The sequence below is a fragment of the Capricornis sumatraensis genome, chromosome 15, assembly GCF_032405125.1.
Source record: "Capricornis sumatraensis isolate serow.1 chromosome 15, serow.2, whole genome shotgun sequence".
NCBI classification, from domain to species: Eukaryota; Metazoa; Chordata; class Mammalia; order Artiodactyla; family Bovidae; genus Capricornis; species Capricornis sumatraensis.
The window spans coordinates 64391660-64409560 of NC_091083.1; the positions used below are offsets into that span (position 1 = coordinate 64391660).

Below are 17901 nucleotides of genomic sequence, written 5' to 3' on the forward strand. Positions count from 1 at the left end.
ACTGCTTGTACTGGCTTTGGTCATGGCAAAACCTAAGATATAATTCCCTGAGAGAACCTAGCTCTATTCCATCCTCTTGCACCCCACACTGTCTTAATTGAGGAAGAACCTCAACTCAATTAGACTACAAGATGTCCCTTGTAAGCCTTACCAATCTCCCTGATTACAGTTTTCTTTCAAAGGAACATGATGTATTTAGGTAGTAGATAAGGCCAGTTTATGATTATATGGTCCTAAATTTGTATCAAGCAAAGATAAAGAGCTATTCACAATGCAGAGTCTGCACTTCTTTTCTGTAATACTTTGTTCAGTGTTACCAGTGTTTTAGTGTTAGTTTTTGCAGTTGCTGTCTCTGTTATATAACCTGTACTTATTATTTTTTTTAATCACTGAAGCTTTGCTGGTACTTGCCAAATGAGTTCGAAGTATACCAGTAGGAGGCTTTAGGCCTCATTTTAAGTGTATGATACTCTTTTGTTTGCTTCCTTGCTGGTTGTTTAGATGATCATGATTTTACCTTTTCACAGATGAGAAGGCTAATCTGGAGAATAAGTTTCCTGGGAAGGATGGTACAGGAGGGCTTTTTCAGGGCAAAACACCTCTGAGGAAGGCTAATCTTCATCAAGATGTCACACCCTTGAGGCCAGGTAAGAAAGAACATCTTAGAAAAAAGCTCCTTGGCAGAATGGTGGAGCAGTATATTAGGAACCTGAGGGACCTGGGGAAATTACCTAAATGATGTATCCCTTTGTTTTTAATTGGTGAAATGGGCTAATTCATTTATTCATTTCACGGTGATTTGAAAACTAATGATGTGCTATGTTCTTTTCAGTTTTCAAACTTTGAGAAATTAAGCTAACATAGAATTTTATTGCCAGATATATAACTATTTTCTTTTTTGACTAGATTTAATGTAACGTAACCCAAGTCTGGCTGGGAAACAAAACAGCAGGAGAGAAGAATGTACTGCTTGATAATTATGCAAGAATTCTTTGAGTCTTGTATCTGATTTAAAAGATGATTGACATTTAACTAATAGTTACTAAATATACAAAATACTGTCTGTTTGATTAGAATAAAAAATATTCTTTTAAGAGGTCATAAATCCTCAAAAATGATTGTTTTGAAATAGTAGCTGTATTTAGATGTAATTCACATGTCATACAATTCACCTGCTTAAAGTGTACCTTTCAGTCTTTTTTTCATATGCTCATGGAATAGTTGTGCAATCACCATAGTCAATTTAGAACATTTGAGAATTAATTTTATCGGTTAATCTGAAACTCGCCCCAATTGCAGCACTAACTAGAGGGCCATATTAGAAAGTCGCTGTATTTTCAGTGAACTTGTTTAGTTCAGAGTCTCAGTTGCTAGGGTGACTTTCAAACACAGGTGATATCTTACTGAATTTGGGGTCTGGACAAGTATCCATCTTTCTTGCGTAAGAGGTTATAACCATGTATACATATTTCACTTGAGGTGCTTAGAAGTGTGGAAGATTTTTCTGTTGCTTTGACGGTCTTTGTGCTCTTCTTGAATCGAAAGAGGATGTGATGGTACCTAGTTTGTCTGGATCACTTTCAGTTTAAAATTATTTGTCAGCAGTGAGCCCCAGAGTAGGACGCCTCTGCTTGGCCCATCATGTATCAAAAACCACATACACTGCTTCCACTCATGCATACCCCTCAGCCACAGGGTTTTTCTTTCTTAGTACACATTCTCACCTGTCTCATTAGTGCTATTCTACGCTTAGTCTAACTGAAAAATTCTTATTCATCATTCAGTTTCCAACTTAAGTATCTTTTTTTCTCTAATTGATTCCCCTTATTTGTGTTCACAAAGCACTTTTCAGAGCGCTGGTTTTTTGGTTTTTTTTTTGGCCTCACAGCATGTGGGATCTTAGTTCTCCAACCAGGGATCACACCCACTCCCCCTTGCAGTGGGAGCACGGTCTTCACTATTGGACTATCAGGGAAGTCCCCAGACCTCTATTTTAATTTCAGCTTTTATTGTGTTGCTAGTACAAATAATTATGATAAATTTTTCCATATTGATCTTTTATCCTACAACCTTCTAAAGTCACTTACTAGCTTTAGTACCTTTTTTGTAGATTTCATCAGGTTTCTACCTTAGTGATTATGTCATCTGCAAATAAGCCTTTAGTTTTTCTTGCGCATTGCAGTGCCTAGAGCCTTTAATGTGACGTTGAATAGGAGAGGAGAAGTAGACATGCTTGTTTTATTCCTGATTTTAGGGGAAAGCATGCAGGCTTTCACCATTAAGTATAATGTTAACTATAGTCCTTTTTTTTTTTGGAGGCCTCATTTCTTATTTTGATTTCAATCCTGATGTAGTTTTTTTTTTTTTTTTTTTCTGATGTAGTTTTTTCATAGATGTCCTTTATCAGGCTGAGGAATTTCTCTTCTATTCCTATTTTGCTGATAATGTTTATAGTAATATATGCTAAATTTTCTTAGATGCTTTGTCTGCATATATTAGGATGTTTATATGATTTTTTTCCCTTTCTAAAATTTTTAGTTTTTAAATTGCTTAATTACGCTGCTTTTCCTATTTTAAGCCAATCTTTCTTTTCTGGAATGAACCCCAATGGGTCAGGATGGTATTTTTCTTTATATGTATATTTTAGATTTAGTTTGTTACATTATTTTGTTTAAAATTTTCTTCATCTGTGTTCATGGGGAATAGTCTGTAGTTTTCCTTTCTTGTGATGCATTTGTTTGATAGAGTAAATGTTGGCCTTACTATATAAATATTCCCTTTTCATATCTCTGGAAGAATTTGTGTAAAATTAATATTATAGAATTTACCATTGAAGCTATCTGGCTCTGCAGTTTTCTTTGCAGAGAGGTTTTTAAGTAAAAATTCAATTTATTTAGCAGATATAGATTATCTGTTTCTTCTTGAATGAGCTTTGGTAGTTTGTCTTTCAAGTAATTTATCAATGTCATCTAAATTGTTTCATTTATAGGCAAAAAGTTGTCATAATGTTTCCTTATTATCCTTTTGATACTTATAAATTCTGTAGTGATATCACCTCTCTCATTCCCGCTATTAGCAATTTATGTCATCTCTCTCTATTTTTCTAATCAGTGTGGTGAAAGATTTAGCACTGTTATTAATCTTCTCAAAGAACCAGCTTATCAGAGTTAACAACTCTCCAGTATTCTTGCCTGGAGAATCCCAATGGACAGAGGAGCCTGAGGAGCCTACAGTCCATAGGGTCGCAAAGAGTTGGACACGACTGAAGTGACTTAGCACATACACGTGTGCATGGCTATTATAGTCTTGCTGATTTTTCTGTCAACTTGTTCCATCAGTTAGGGAGAGGTTTTGAAATTTCAGACTATGATTGTGGATTGTTTATTTCTCCTTAAGTATCTGGTATGAATACAGATGATATTGATTATGGTGTATGATACTTTTTTGTTGAGAATTTTTGCATCTATGTTCATCAGTGACATTGACCTTTTTCTGTAATATCTTTGTCTGGTTTTGATAACAGGGTGATGCTGGCCTCATGGAATGAGTTTGGAAGAGTTCCTTTCTCTGCAGTTTTTTGAAATAGCTTGAGAAGGATAGGTGTTAACTCTTCTACATGTTTGGTAGAATTTACCTGTGAAGTCATCTGTTTCTGGACTTTTGTTTGTTGGGAGTTTTTTAAAATTAATGATTCAAATTCATTACTAGTAATTGGTTTCTTAATCTTTTCTATTACTTCCTGATTCAGTCTTAGGAGATTGTACATTTCTAGGAATTTTTCCATTTCTTCTAGGTTGTCCATTTTATTGGCATATAGATGTTTGTAATAATCTCCTGTGATCTTTTGTATTTCTGTGGTGGTGCTGGCAGCTTCTCCTTTTTCATTTCTGACTTTATTGATTTGGCCTTTCTCTCTTTTTAATGAGTCTAGCTAAAATGTTTATCAATTTTATCTTTTCAAAGGACCAGCCCTTAGTTTCGTTGGTCTTTTCTATTTTTCTTTTAGTCATATTCTATTTATTTCCATTTATTTACTTCTTTCTGTTCTGATCTTTATGATTTTTTTTTTTTCATTCTACTAACTGGGTTTTGTTTGTTCTTTCTCTGGTTGATTTAGGTGTAAGTTTAGGTTGATTGTTTGAGATTTTCCTTGTTCCCTAAGGTGAGCTTGTATTGCTGTAAACTTCTGTCTTAGAACCACTTTTGCTACATCCCATAGGTTTTGGACTGTTGTGTTTTTTCATTTGTCTCCAGGTATTTTTTTGATTTCTTTAATTTCTTCAGTGATCTGTTGGTTGTTTAGTAGCATATCGGTTAACCTCCATGTGTTTTTTTGTTTTTTGCAGTTTCTTGTGGTTGGCTGCTAGTGTCATAGTGTTGTGGTTAGAAAAGATGCTTAATATGGTTTCAGTTTTCTAAAATTTACAGAAGTTTGTTTTGTGGCGTAGAATGTGATCTGTCCTGGAGAGTGTTCCCTGTGCAGTTGAAAATATGTATTTTGCTGCTTTTGGATGAAATGTTCTCTCTATATATATCTGGTCTGCTGTGTCCTTTAAGGCCAGAGTTTCCTTACTGAGTTTTCTGTCTGGATAATCTGTCCATTGAGATAAGTGGGGTGTTAAAGTTCTCTGTTGTTGTGTTACTGTCAGTTTCTCCCTTTATGATTGTTAATATTTGTTTTATATGTTTAGGTGGTCCTATGTTGGGTGCATATATATTTACAATTGCTATATCTTCTTTTTGAATCGGTTCCTTGATCATATATAATATCCTTTGTCTTTGTAACAGTCTTTGTTTTAAAGTCCATTTTGTCTGATATAATTATTGCTACCCCTGCTTTCCTTTGATTCGTATTTGCATAGAATGCCTTTTACCATCCTCTCACTTCTCTTTGTGTGTGTCTTTAGATCTGAAGTTAGTCTCTTGTAGGCAGCATATATATGGGTCTTGTTTTGTATCCATTCAGCTACTTGGTGTCTTTTGATTGAAGCATTTAATCCATTTGCATTTAGACTAATTACTGATATATATCTACTTATTGCCATTTTAATTGTTTGGGTGTTCTTTTTATATATCTGTTTTTGTTCCTTTGTTCTCTTCCCTTATGGTCTGATGGCTATCTGTAGTGTCATATTTGTATTCCTTTCTGTTTTTTATGTGTCTGTATATCTATTATAGATTTTTTTTGGTTTGTGATTACCATGAGGTTTATATATATGTATCTGTATCTCCATGATTATTTTATGTTGCTAATCTCATAATTTCAAGTGAATCTTAACATCCCTGAATTTGTACTCTCCTCCCCTTATGATTACTGTCTTTAATATATGCTTACTGAAAAGTCAGTGGATAGCCTTATGGGCAGGCTTCCCTGGTAGCTCAGCTAGTAAAGAGTCCACACGTTCTCTCTATATATATCTGGTCTACTGTGTCCTTTAAGGCCAGTGTTTCCTTACTGAGTAAGGAGTCTCTCAATGCAGGAGACCCTGCTTTGATTCCTGGGTTGGGAACATCCCCTGGAGAAGGGGTAGGCCACCCACTCCAGTATTCTTGGGTTTCTCTGGTGGCTCAGATGGTAAAGAATCCTCCTGCAATGCAGGAGACCTGGGTTCAATCCCTGGGTTAAGAAGATGCCCTGGAAAAGGGAATGGTTACTGTCTCTAGTATTCCTGCCTAGAGAATTCCGTGGACAGAGAAACCTGGCGGGCTACAGTCCATGGGGTTGCAAAGAGCTGGACAAACTGAGCAACTCACACTTTCACTTTCATGATTATTATAAATGCATTTTTTACAGGCAGTATATAGTTCAGTTCAGTTCAGATGCTCAATCGTTTCTGACTCTTTGCGACCCCATGAATCACAGCACGCCAGGCCTCCCTGTCCATCACCAACTCCCGGAATTCACTCAGACTCGTGTCCATCGAATCAGTGATGCCATCCAGCCATCTCGTCCTCTGTCGTCCCCTTTTCCTCCTGCCCCCAATCCCTCCCAGCATCAGAGTCTTTTCCAATGAGTCACCTCTTCGCATGAGGTGGCCAAAGTACTAGAGTTTCAGCCTTAGCAACATTCCTTCCAAAGAAATCCCAGGGCTGATCTCTTTCAGAATGGATGGGTTGGATCTCCTTGCAGTCCAAGGGACTTTCAAGAGTCTTCTCCAACACCACAGTTCAAAAGCATCAATTCTTCAGCACTCAGCCTTCTTCACAGTCCAACTCTCACATCCATACATGACCACAGGAAAAACCATAGCCTTGACTAGATGGACCTTAGTCGGCAAAGTAATGTCTCTGCTTTTGAATATGCTATCTAGGTTGGTCATAACTTTTCCTCCAGGGAGTAAGCATCTTTTAATTTCATGGCTGCAGTCACCATCTGCAGTGATTTTGGAGCTCAGAAAAATAAAGTCTGACACATTTCCACTGTTTCCCCATCTATTTCCCATGAAGTGATGGGACCGGATGCCATGATCTTCGTTTTCTGAATGTTGAGCTTTAAGCCAACTTTTTCACTCTCCACTTTCACTTTCATCAAGAGGCTTTTTAGTTCCTCTTCACTTTCTGCCATAAGGGTGGTGTCATCTGCATATCTGAGGTTATATATAAAGTTAGGTCTTTTTAAAAATTTAATCATCTGTGTCTTTTAATTGGGTAAGATACTCTATTGAAGCTTTGACATGGCATACTATTTTTTTTTTCTATATCTTTTTCTTCCCTCGAGAAAAAAAGTTCTTTAGGAAATGAGCTAAATAATTGTTCTCTGGAAGAAATATTGTGTGAAATTGTTTTCTTGGCCTGACTTTTCTTCCCTGTCATCTGGTTGAAGTGTTCTTTAATCAAGGCTCAATTCATAAGCTGTACTATCAAATGCTATTTTTTCCATGAAGCCTTTACTTGATTGTTTCTTTCTCATTATTCTCAGCACTCTTTCTCTGCTTCTGTTTTATGATGTCCATAGTAACATCAGAATACTTTGATAAGATATCTCCTTCTCCAACACTACATACACAGTCCCTTTTCTTAGATGCTACATTTTAAAATTCTTATTGTTTTAAATTTAATTGGGGGTTGTATTTATAATGTCTGGTCATATGATTACTACAGAAATATTTACATTATTTTGATTATGTAAATATTACTCAATGCCAGGTCAGTTACTGTGATGTAGCTACATTTCTTCTTGGTTCTTTCTTGGTGTTATTTGTCACAATCCCTTGACAACATAAAGATCATCTTGATATCAGGGTCAGGTAGATTCTTTAAACTTCATCAATTACTTAAAATTTTGTTACATTTGAGCTTGCTACATATTGAACAATGATCCTTGGAAGTTACACTACTTTATTTGAGGGCGGCATTATTTTTCTTAGTTTCTTCTTAGTGTCTCGTTTCCTGGGTCTTATGTCCTCTTTCTTGTATTCTTTCATTCGTACTTCATTAGCCAGGGATACGTCCCTGGGGAGCTTCCTAAGATAAGGTGCAGGAAGAGAACTTGGAGTTCTCATATGTTTGAAAATGTCATTGTTCCACCTTCGTTTATGATTGAAAGTTGGACTTAATATAGAATTGCAGTTTAAAATATTTTTTTCTTGATTTCTCTGAAGGCATTGTTCCATTATCTTTTATCTTCCTTTGTTGCTGATGAGGAATTTAGCTTATCTTGTTTTCCTTACTTAGGTGATTTCATTTTTTCACAGACGCTTTCAGAATTTCTATCTTTTTGAAATGTCGTGAGAGGGACTTTCTTGGTGGTCTGATGGCGAAGACTCTGGTCTCAGTGCAGGATGCCCAGGTTTGATCCCTGGTCAGGGAACCAGATTTCACATGTTGCAACTAAGAGTTCATATGCCACAACTAAAGATCCCACATTCCATGACAAAGGTCAGCAATTCCACATGCTGCAACTAAGACTCAGTGCAGCCAGATAAATAAATAATAAAACAAAGTGTCATGAGGGGTTTGGGACACTTTTTTCTGAGGTGCCTTAGACCAGTAAATAGGCAGGGCCCTGGATATGTCATTTCTGCTTCAACTAAAGTAGCTTTTATAAATTGATCTTCTGCATAAGATTTCACTGGAACAAAAGGTTCCACTGCTTAGAAGGATACACACACACATATTTCAATCTAGAATTCTGTATTAAGTTATATGTATATATAGATATGTATTTCCTGGGGATTTGAGTATAGACTAGTTTTTGTTCTCTTGCAGTTGATAATACTTACAACATACAAGCAGAAAAAGAAAATTTGGTGGAAGAGTCCATTCCATCAAATGAATGTCCTTCTATGAAAGTCAAAGAAACCACTTCAAGAAATAATCAAGCTCAGCCTCAGAGGTAAGAGGTGTTCAAAAGTGGTGGTTATATTTATAATGTTCAGAGAAGGGTTATGTGTCCCATAGTACATTAGACTTTTCATGTTACCTTATTTAATCTTCATAACATTAATGAATTGTAGGTAATGTACTTTATTTTATATAGATAAGAGGATAGAGGTGCTAAAGTTGCTTGTCCAGGGCAGATTTATTTCAGAGACAGGATTCAAACTGTTTATAAGAAACAGTTTGAATTTTTCCAAAGTGACTGTACCATTTTTCATTTCCATAAGCAGGATAGTATGAGAGTATCAGTTGCTCCATATCTTGGCCAACATTTGGTATTATCAGTCTTTTTACTAATACTTCATTGTGTTTATAATTTGCATTTTCTTGATGACTAATGATGTTGATCACATTTTCATGTGATTTCTGGCCATTCATATGTCTACATATATAATTGCTAAAGACCCTGATTGAGGGGAGGAGGAGAAGGGGACGACAGAGGATGAGATGGTTGGATGATATCACCGACTCAGTGCACATGGGTTTGGGTGGACTCCAGGAGTTAGTGATGGACAGAGAGGCCTGGGGTGCTGCGGTTCATGGGGTCGCAAAGAGTCAGACACGACTGAGCAAGTGAACTGATAATTGCTTTTCAAATCTGCCTTCTTGGAGTCTCCCCTATGCTGAAGATCTTAGTGGTCAGCTAACCAAGTAGAGTTTATACTCAGGCTTAAGTTTTCATCCTCTGTGTGGTTCTCTTAACTTCTGGAGTATTGCCTCTAAATTTCCAGCTACTTTGCTTCAGACACCTCAAGCTAGTAAGACTTGAGTCATGTGCTGTTCTACTATCTGCACACTGGGTAATGCACTGAATCAAAAAAAAAATCCAGCAAACTCACCAGTCTAACCTAGTTCACTTGTCTTTTAAGGATGGACACCTCAGCAGTTTCTGCTTTCTTCACTGGGCATGTTTGGTCTCCCCTAAATACACATAGTTAGCATATATAGTAACAGGAAATTTGTGCAGAGTTTTGGCTCAGATTTTGAGTGACACCTTTTTTGTAGCTCTTTTTCTTCTAGGACTTTCCTCCTAAGTTTCTAGCTCCTGTACTGGCCTGAATTCTATCTTCTGTTATCTAAAGCCAGTGAGAGTAGAGTTTTCTGCTGCTGGAGCTGCCGCATTTGGGGCATGCCCACAGGCAAAAAACTGATAACTCTTAACCTTTGTAGTTACTATTCATGGATAAATATTCCTGTTTTCTGCCTGCTTTTGGTCACTTTCCAGTGCACTCAAATAGTCATATTTTTGTATATTGTGTACATTTTGTAATAATATGCAAGAAGATTTGCATGATAAATGTACATTACTCCATATTTTTGTTTTTATGAGTCCCTTTAGAGATTAATATGAAAATACTTGCAGATGAAAGATATGAAATTTGGGATTTGCTTCAAAATCTAAGATGGGTAGATGAAAAGAAAGTTGACAATGTAATTGGCTATAAGTTGGTAATTTTTTTTTTATATAAGTTGATAATTTTTAAAGCTGAATGATGAGTACCTATTGGTACTTTATGTTATTCTCCATTTTTAATATGTTTTAAATTCTCTGTGATAAAGATTTTTAAATTAGGTACTCTATGCACTCATAAAAATTTGAATATATACTAATAAATCTTAAGAGAGTGTTGAGAAAAATTAAACAACATCTAAATAAATGACAGGACATACTACATTCATGTTTTATTTATTCTGACTATGCTGGAGTCTTCTTTGCTGTGCAGGCTTTTCTCTGATTACAGCAAAAGTACAGGCTGCTCTAGTTGTGGTGCAGGCTTCTCTTGTTGCAGAGAATAAACCCTGGGCTCTAGGCACGTGGGCTTCGGTAGTTTGCAGCACGTGGACTCAATAGTTGTGGTTCCTGGGCTCTAGAGCGCAGGCTCAATTGTTGTGGCTCATGAGCCTATTGCCCTGCAGCATGTGGAATCTTTCCAAGTCAGGGATTGAATCCTTGTCTGCTCCATTGACAGGCAGATTCTTTACCACTGAGACACCAGAAAATCCCCCTTGATGCTTTGGGAGACTCAGTACTATAAATATCAAGTCTCCTTCAGTTCAGTTCAGTTCATTCACTCAGTCATGTCTAACTCTTTGCGACCCCATGAATCACAGCACACAGGCCTCTCTATCCATCACCAATCCCTGGAGTTCACTCAGACTCACGTCCATTGAGTCAGTGATGCCATCCAGCCATCTCATCCTCTGTCATCCCCTTCTCCTCCTGCCTCCAATCTCTCCTAGCATCAGAGTCTTTTCCAATGAATCAAGTCTTCTCATGAGGTGGCCAAAGTACTGGAGTTTCAGCTTTAGCATCATTCCTTCCAAAGAAATCTCAGGGCTGATCTCCTTCAGAATGGACCAGTTGGATCTCCTTGCAGTCCAAGGGACTCTCAAGAGTCTTCTCCAACACCACAGTTCAAAAGCATCATATATTGTCACCCTGCTTATTTAACTTATATGCAGAGTACATCATGAGAAACGCTGGGCTGGAAGAAGCACAAGGTGGAATCAAGATTGCTGGGAGAAATATCAATAACTTCAGATATGCAGATGATACCACCCTTATGGCAGAAAGGGAAGAGAAACTAAAAAGCCTCTTGATGAAAGTGAAAGTGGAGAGTGAAAAAGTTGGCTTAAAGCTCAACATTCAGAAAATGAAGATCATGGCATCTGGTCACATTACTTGATGGGAAATAGATGGGGAAACAGTGGAAACAGTGTCAGACTTTATTTTTCTGAGCTCCAAAATCACTGCAGTCATGAAATTAAAAGATGCTTACTCCTTGGAAGAAAAGTTATAACCAACCTCGATAGCATATTGAAAAGCAGAGACATTACTTTGCCAACAAATATCCGTCTAGTCAAGGCTATGGTTTTTCCTGTGGTCATGTATGGATGTGAGAGTTGGACTGTGAAGAAAGCTGAGCACCAAAGAATTGATGCTTTTGAACTGTGGTGCTGGAGAAGACTCTTGAGAGTCCCTTACCCAACCTATAGATTCAATGCTATCTCTACAAAAGTCCGAAAGGTTTTCATTTTGGACATTGATAAGTTGATGTTAAAAGTTATACAGAAATGCAAAAGTCCAAGAGTAGTCAAAATACTTTTAAAGTATTTTGTAGATAGCAAGTCATATTATAAAGCTACAGTAATTAATGCTTTATATTAATTTGGGCATTGCCCAATGATGAGACCAATGGAATCATATAGAAGCTTACTCTGTCATATATGGACATATATGGACACAATATATACAAAAGTGGTACTGCATGCCTATGAGGAGAGGATGTTTTTATTTTTCCCCCTGAAGTAAACAATGACTGGACAATAGGTAGCCAAAAAGAACAAAATGAGAGTTGTCACCTATCTCACTCTATACAAAATAGTCAGTACTAGGTGAATTGTAGATCTAAATGTGAAAACGCAGCTCAAGTAAGGAAATACAGGAGAATATCTTCATGACCTTGGAGTAGGGACAGATTTCTTAAATAGAATCCACACAGAAAAGCATTGACATGTTTTTTGGGAAGAAGTGCTTTTTGAACTTACTGTCTAATCAAATGATACCATAAAGAGTGAGAAGCCACACCCCCCAAAAAAGGAGTGAGAAGCCAACCCCTAGATTGGCAAGAGATATTTGTAACACTTAAAACCTACAACGGGCTCATATTCACAGTATATAAAGAATTCCTACTAATCAGAAAATGATTCACAATGCAATAGAAAACAACCAAGAGACTTAACTAGTACTTAATGAAAGATGATAACCAAATGGCCAATAAACATGTGAAAAGGTGCTCAATCTCCCTGGGAAAAGCAAACTAAAACCACAGTGAGGCTCTATGATTAATATATACCAATTTGTATGACTGAAATTAAGTCATCCGACAATACTAAGTGTTTAGGAGAATGCAGAGCAATACAGACTCTTATAAATTTGCCAGTGTAAGCATAAATTGGTAAAAGCACCTTGGAAAATAACTTTAGTTAATAAACCAATGTCCTGTGACTTAGCAATCTTACAACAACAATGTGTAGATCAGGACACATGCGAGAATCAACAGTTGATTGGATAAATAGTAGTATGTTCGTGTAATGAATGTTATAGAGCATCGAAAATTCATGTATTAGGACTCCATGAATAAATGTGGTTGAATCTCACAAACATAATATTGAGACAGAAAGCAAGACAGAAAAAATGTATAATAAAGTTTTTGTTTTCTTTTCAAACCAACATACTATGTTTATGGAATGCATGTTTATTTGGTAAAAAAGATAAAGCCAAAGTAGTCATTGCTGTAAAAGTCAAGGTAGCACCTGCTTCCAGTGTTTGTTTCTTGGTCTAGGTGGTGATTTCATGAGTCTTCACTTTGTAATCATTAACTTAACTTGGTTTTTGTGTACTTTTTGTTATGTGTCACATATTTTAAGAAAACTTGGGGGTCATGACTAAAAGAGGAGAAAATAAGCACTTAAGTAAATTTCCAGGAGATCTTCTAACTTCAAGTCTGACTAGTTAGCTGTGTAACGGTCAAGTCTCCTCATCTTTTTTTTTTTTTTTTTTTACTTTTACTCATACCTTCAAAAGGAAGGAGTTATACCAGTGCCTTTTTACAAAATTAAATCAACTTTATTGAGGTTTGATTTACAAATACCAGTGCACTTAAAGTACCAACATTTTATGGTGAATTTTCAAAAGCTATCAATAAGACATTAGATTTTTAGAGTGGAAATAATACCATTTTTGTAGTTTGTACAAATAGCCTTTGTAGTTTGACATATTTTCACATTTCTGCAACATATCTAGTAGATGTATTCATTACAGATAAGTTTTGTCTATTCTTCTACCATAGAAGATCTCTCAGACTCTCTGCTAAGAAGAATTTGGAACAGAAAGAAAAGCAGCATGTAAAAATGAAAGCCAAGAGATGTGGTACTCCTGTAATCATCAATGAATTTCCACCCTCCAAGAAAATGAAAGTGTAAGTGGCCACGGCTTCTGTCAGTTGGCATAGATTTTACCCATTTGCTCCTATGGTAATAGCAAGCAGAATACCTGGTGCTTGTTCTTATTTTTGTCAGTTAGGAGTGCGTTTTGTTGAAGGTAATATGGTAGCCAATTTAATTAGAGAAGTTTAAAGAACAGTGATTTATTTGCTTCATAGAATTCTGAAAGTAGTTTGCTGCTAGCTTTGGTTCGATGACATTTCTGAAACTTAGTGGGTTTTTTTCCCCCCCAATACTTGCTGCTCAAGATGGGTGCTCTGTGTTTCTTAGCTTCTTCCTTGTGCTTGTTGCCTCATTATCACAAGATAGCTTCTCTATCTCTAGGTATCATATCCATGTTCAAGAGAAGAAGGGTCTGGTGAAGAAAGGGGTAGCATCCATAATAGGAAAGTAAAATATTTTCCAGTAGTGCTTATGTTTATACAGTAGTTGACTGAACTGTCAATTAGATCCCCTCTAGTCGCAGTAGAGATTGTTGAAGCAAGTACAGTACTTTTACCTTCATATGTTGGCTGCCCCAAACAAAATTAGAGTTCTGTTAATAAGTGAAAGTGAAGTCGCTCAGTTATGTCTGACTCTTTGCGACCCCATGGACTGTAGCCTACCAGGCTTCTCTGTCCATGGGATTTTCCAGGCAAGAATACTGGAGTGGGTTGCCATTTAAAGCGACATAAATTTTGAAACGGAAACTGTCTTGCATTTGTTCATTGGATAATGAGCAGTTGGAATCTCTTCCCACCTTTGTGAACCATCACCAGACAACTCTTACCTGACTTCTGTTGGTGTTCTCAAAGTTTGCTTGTTGTAGCTATTGGTATATGTAAACTGATGATAACTGTTGGAAGAACTTTGGCTATTGAAGTACGGCTGTTGTCCTAAAGAATGAGAAAACTTAAGCCATGTGTAGTAGATCTGGGGAGGAGATTGAGATGTTTGTATGCTGTAGGGAATTGAGATATTTTTTGTCCTTTTCAACTCAAGTTCTCACAATAAAAAGAAGTTAGAAGAAGAGGAAGAAGGCAATGCTTGTCAAGATATTTCTGAAAAGAATGAATCTTCCCCAGGAAAAGCCAAGAGCAGACATACTGCACCTTGTATCCCACCTGTAAGGTATGATACTTTCCTGAATTTCAGCTTTAGAGTCAGAGTAAAATTACAAATGTGTACAACTATAGTCTGTTTGAAGCACATGGAGCCTGGGAAACTCTAAAGGCTGTCACCATGGTAAGGTACATTGTTTATGTCCTAGTGGGTGCTTGAGTCTTATACATTGAAAAAAAAATAACTATTAAATATAAAAGAAATATAGAAGAAAAAAGTTAGTAAAAGTTCTTGTTCAGTCGCTCAGTCGTGTCTGACTCTTTGCGACCCTGTGAACTGCAGCTGCCAGGCTTCCCTGTCCTTCACAGTCTCCTGGAGCTTGCCCAAACTCATGTCTGTTGAATCAGTGATTCCATCCAGGCATTTCATCCTCTGTTGTGTCCTCCTCCTGCCTTCAGATGATACTGTTGGAAGAACCTCGGCTGTTGAAGTATGGCTGTTGTCCTAAAGAGTGAGAAAACTTAAGCCATGTGTAGTAGCTCTGCCGCCTTTCCCAGTGTCAGGGTCTTTCCTCTGAGCCCTCTCTTCACATCATGTGGCCAGTTACCTAAATTGAACAGTATTTACTTTGTCAAGCTCCATTCTGGACTTCACTCAAGTAAAATACCTATTTTTACAGTCAGTATTTAAGCAGTCTTTGGATTCTGCTTTATTCACTCACTATGAAACTCTTACTTTCTGGACTGCTACAAAATCTTCACATTTATCCTTCTTTTTGGTTGATGGTTAACATTCTTTATATTAATTATTTCCTGTTAAAAATGCTGTTTCAAATTTTTCACTGTTACAAGGAATCAGTGAACATCTTTATAGAGAGATTCTTTTCTTTGAGTAGTCTCCTTAAGATAAGGAAAGAGAAACTACTTGGTCTATGAGTATGATCCTTTTTATGGCTATTTATATTGTCAGTTTTATTTCAGAAATAAATGTGTGAATTTTTAGTGCCATCAACTTTGAATATTTTTATTTCCTTATAGTCTCACCTGTATTGAATTTTTTACTTTAAAATTGTTTCAAATTTAATGTTGATGGCATCAAATTATTTTAATTTTTGTTTGTTTGCTAACAGGATTGTATTATTGTTGCTGTAAACATCTTTTCCAGAGTTGTTTCCTTTTTATTTATCTGTAAGTGGTCTTAGTGATGTTTCATTACTCAGAATAACTACTTTATTATTGTTTTTTCTTAAGAATGGCTACTTTAAATTGAACGTAGGCTATGTCAGTTATTTCAGAAACTGTCTGGTTTTTAATAGTCACAAGTATTCTGTGAAAACAAGTATTTATATTACCCATTTACACTGGGGATCACTGAGGTTCATAGAGGTTAAACAGTTTTCTCAAGATCACATAGGAAGGAAATGAAACAACAGGGTTATGATTTGAACTCTGGTTGGCTCTACTCCTAAGTCTTTTCTCTTTATCATAGTATATATTTTATGTATATTAACCTTTTGCTATGTTTATTGAAAATAATACTACTGGTTTTTTAGTTTTTCTTATGTCATGAAAGTTAATCATTATACAGTCAAATTTGTGGATATTTTGTAAAATCCTCTGTAGTCTATTTTAACTTTTTCCCTGAAATTTTTTCAATATTTTATAATAAATTTTGCATCTTTTTTTTTCATAGGGTTATCTAAGTTAGTACTGATTTCTTGGATAATACTTTTTGGTTTTGATGGTTATTTAATCCCAGGTTAAAAATCTAATCTGTATAATGCCTTTAGATTTTTTTTTACCATTGAATCTCTTTCTCCTCTCCTCTCCTCTCCTCTCTCATCTCCTTACTTATTTGCCCTTTAGGCAGAAGATTCTAAAAAGTACTGAGGAGCAAGAGTTGGAGAAGAGAGTGAAAATGCAGCAGGAAGTGGTAGAGATGCGGAAAAGGAATGAAGAATTCAAAAAGTTTGCTCTTGCAGGAGCAGGTCAGTTTGGTTCTGATTGAGTCTGATTTATGAGGTGGTGCTTCTCATAACCTTGGTAGTTTTTAAAAGTTTAGAAAGCAAAAATATCTTTCTTGGTCAGTAGTCAGCGTAAAAAGATGTGTTTATTTAGGAGCCTGGACATGGGTGCCATTCATATCCCAGTGATTATTCCCTAGAATGTCTTATGTACGTTGGTCCTTTCTTAGAGCACGTTGTCGTTCCTCTCCATCTCTTAGCTGTAGAAGTCACACCATCTTTTTTTTTTTTTTGACACCCATCTTTTGAGGTCTTTTCCATGAGTCCTTACCTCGTTTTCCCAAGTAGAATTAATCTCTTCCTCTTTTTTCCTAATTCTTTTTCTTTGTATTAGAAAAAGAAGGAACTAGGATTAAGACAGAAGATAAAGCAGTTGGACAGACCAATTTTTTTTTTTTTTTTTCTATTTTATCCTAGGCAGAGGAGAAGAAAGTTGAGTGAATCCACTTGTAGTAGCTGGGGAGGAAAGTATGACTGGGGGAGCTGAAAGGATCAGAGTTCTTTTTTGCTTTAGCATAATTATATTGGTGAAGTCAAAGCTGTAAAGCTCTGCTTACTGGGTTGAAAAGCGTCCTTGGAGCTATGGGGTCTCCCTTTGAGAGATGCTTAGTTAAGTGTGTGTTTCTAAAGTCATTTCATAGCTTTTCTTGTTGAAAGTATTCCAGTTTCTCTCTGTCTCCAGAGCTATGAACACACCTGGGAGATGGGATTCTTCTCCCTTGTGCTACCTTATTACAATCTGCATCTGACTGAAGGCCCTCAAACTCAATAGTACTAAATGAATAAGGCACGTATATTGGTGTCCTTGAGGACTGTTTCAAGTTGGGTTATATGCAGAGAGTAAATAAAGTTAGATCCATGGTAATAGAAATACCAAAAGAACTGAATAAAAAGGGACTTACTGTATGTATGTTCTCTATTATTAGTGTTACCTGTATGTTTTACTGTACTTTTTACTCAGGACAACCTGTGAAGAAATCAGTGAGCCAGGTAACCAAATCAGTTGACTTCCACTTCCGCACGGATGAGCGGATCAAACAGCATCCTAAAAACCAGGAGGAGTATAAGGAAGTGAACTTTACATCGGAACTGCGAAAGCATCCTCCATCTCCTGTAAGTTGACTGACTAAGTTAATATTCTTGTTAGTTATTCAGTGAAGATTCTGGTGTAGTATTTATGGTCGCTTTTTATAGTAATGTAATTGAGAGAAGCATGTGTTTTTCAGTTATGATATATCTAAATCCTCACTTTGCCCCCTGTTAGCTGTGTGATCTTGAATAAATCACTGTCTCTGGGAAGCATCTTATCAAATTGCTGTGAAAACTGAATTGAGAATGTACATAAAACACATAGAATTACATTTGGCAGATTGTAGGTACAGGCTTGTTACAGCTTGTGCTATTAAACATTTGTTTAAAAAAATCTTGTGTCTGCAAAGTTTGTGCAAAAT

At 36.5% G+C, this 17901-nt stretch overlaps 1 protein-coding gene across 2 annotated transcripts in view; it reads left to right on the top strand.

Moving 5' to 3' along the window:
- The window catches only part of TPX2 (TPX2 microtubule nucleation factor), a 56396-nt gene that overhangs the window by 18845 nt on the left and 19650 nt on the right, over positions 1–17901 (top strand). For both annotated transcript variants that reach the window (XM_068987549.1, XM_068987550.1), the window contains exons 4-9: positions 528–647; positions 8209–8335; positions 13233–13361; positions 14368–14496; positions 16293–16414; positions 17412–17563. In XM_068987549.1, the coding sequence (XP_068843650.1) occupies positions 528–647; positions 8209–8335; positions 13233–13361; positions 14368–14496; positions 16293–16414; positions 17412–17563 (779 nt within the window). The remainder of the gene's footprint in view (positions 1–527; positions 648–8208; positions 8336–13232; positions 13362–14367; positions 14497–16292; positions 16415–17411; positions 17564–17901) is intronic.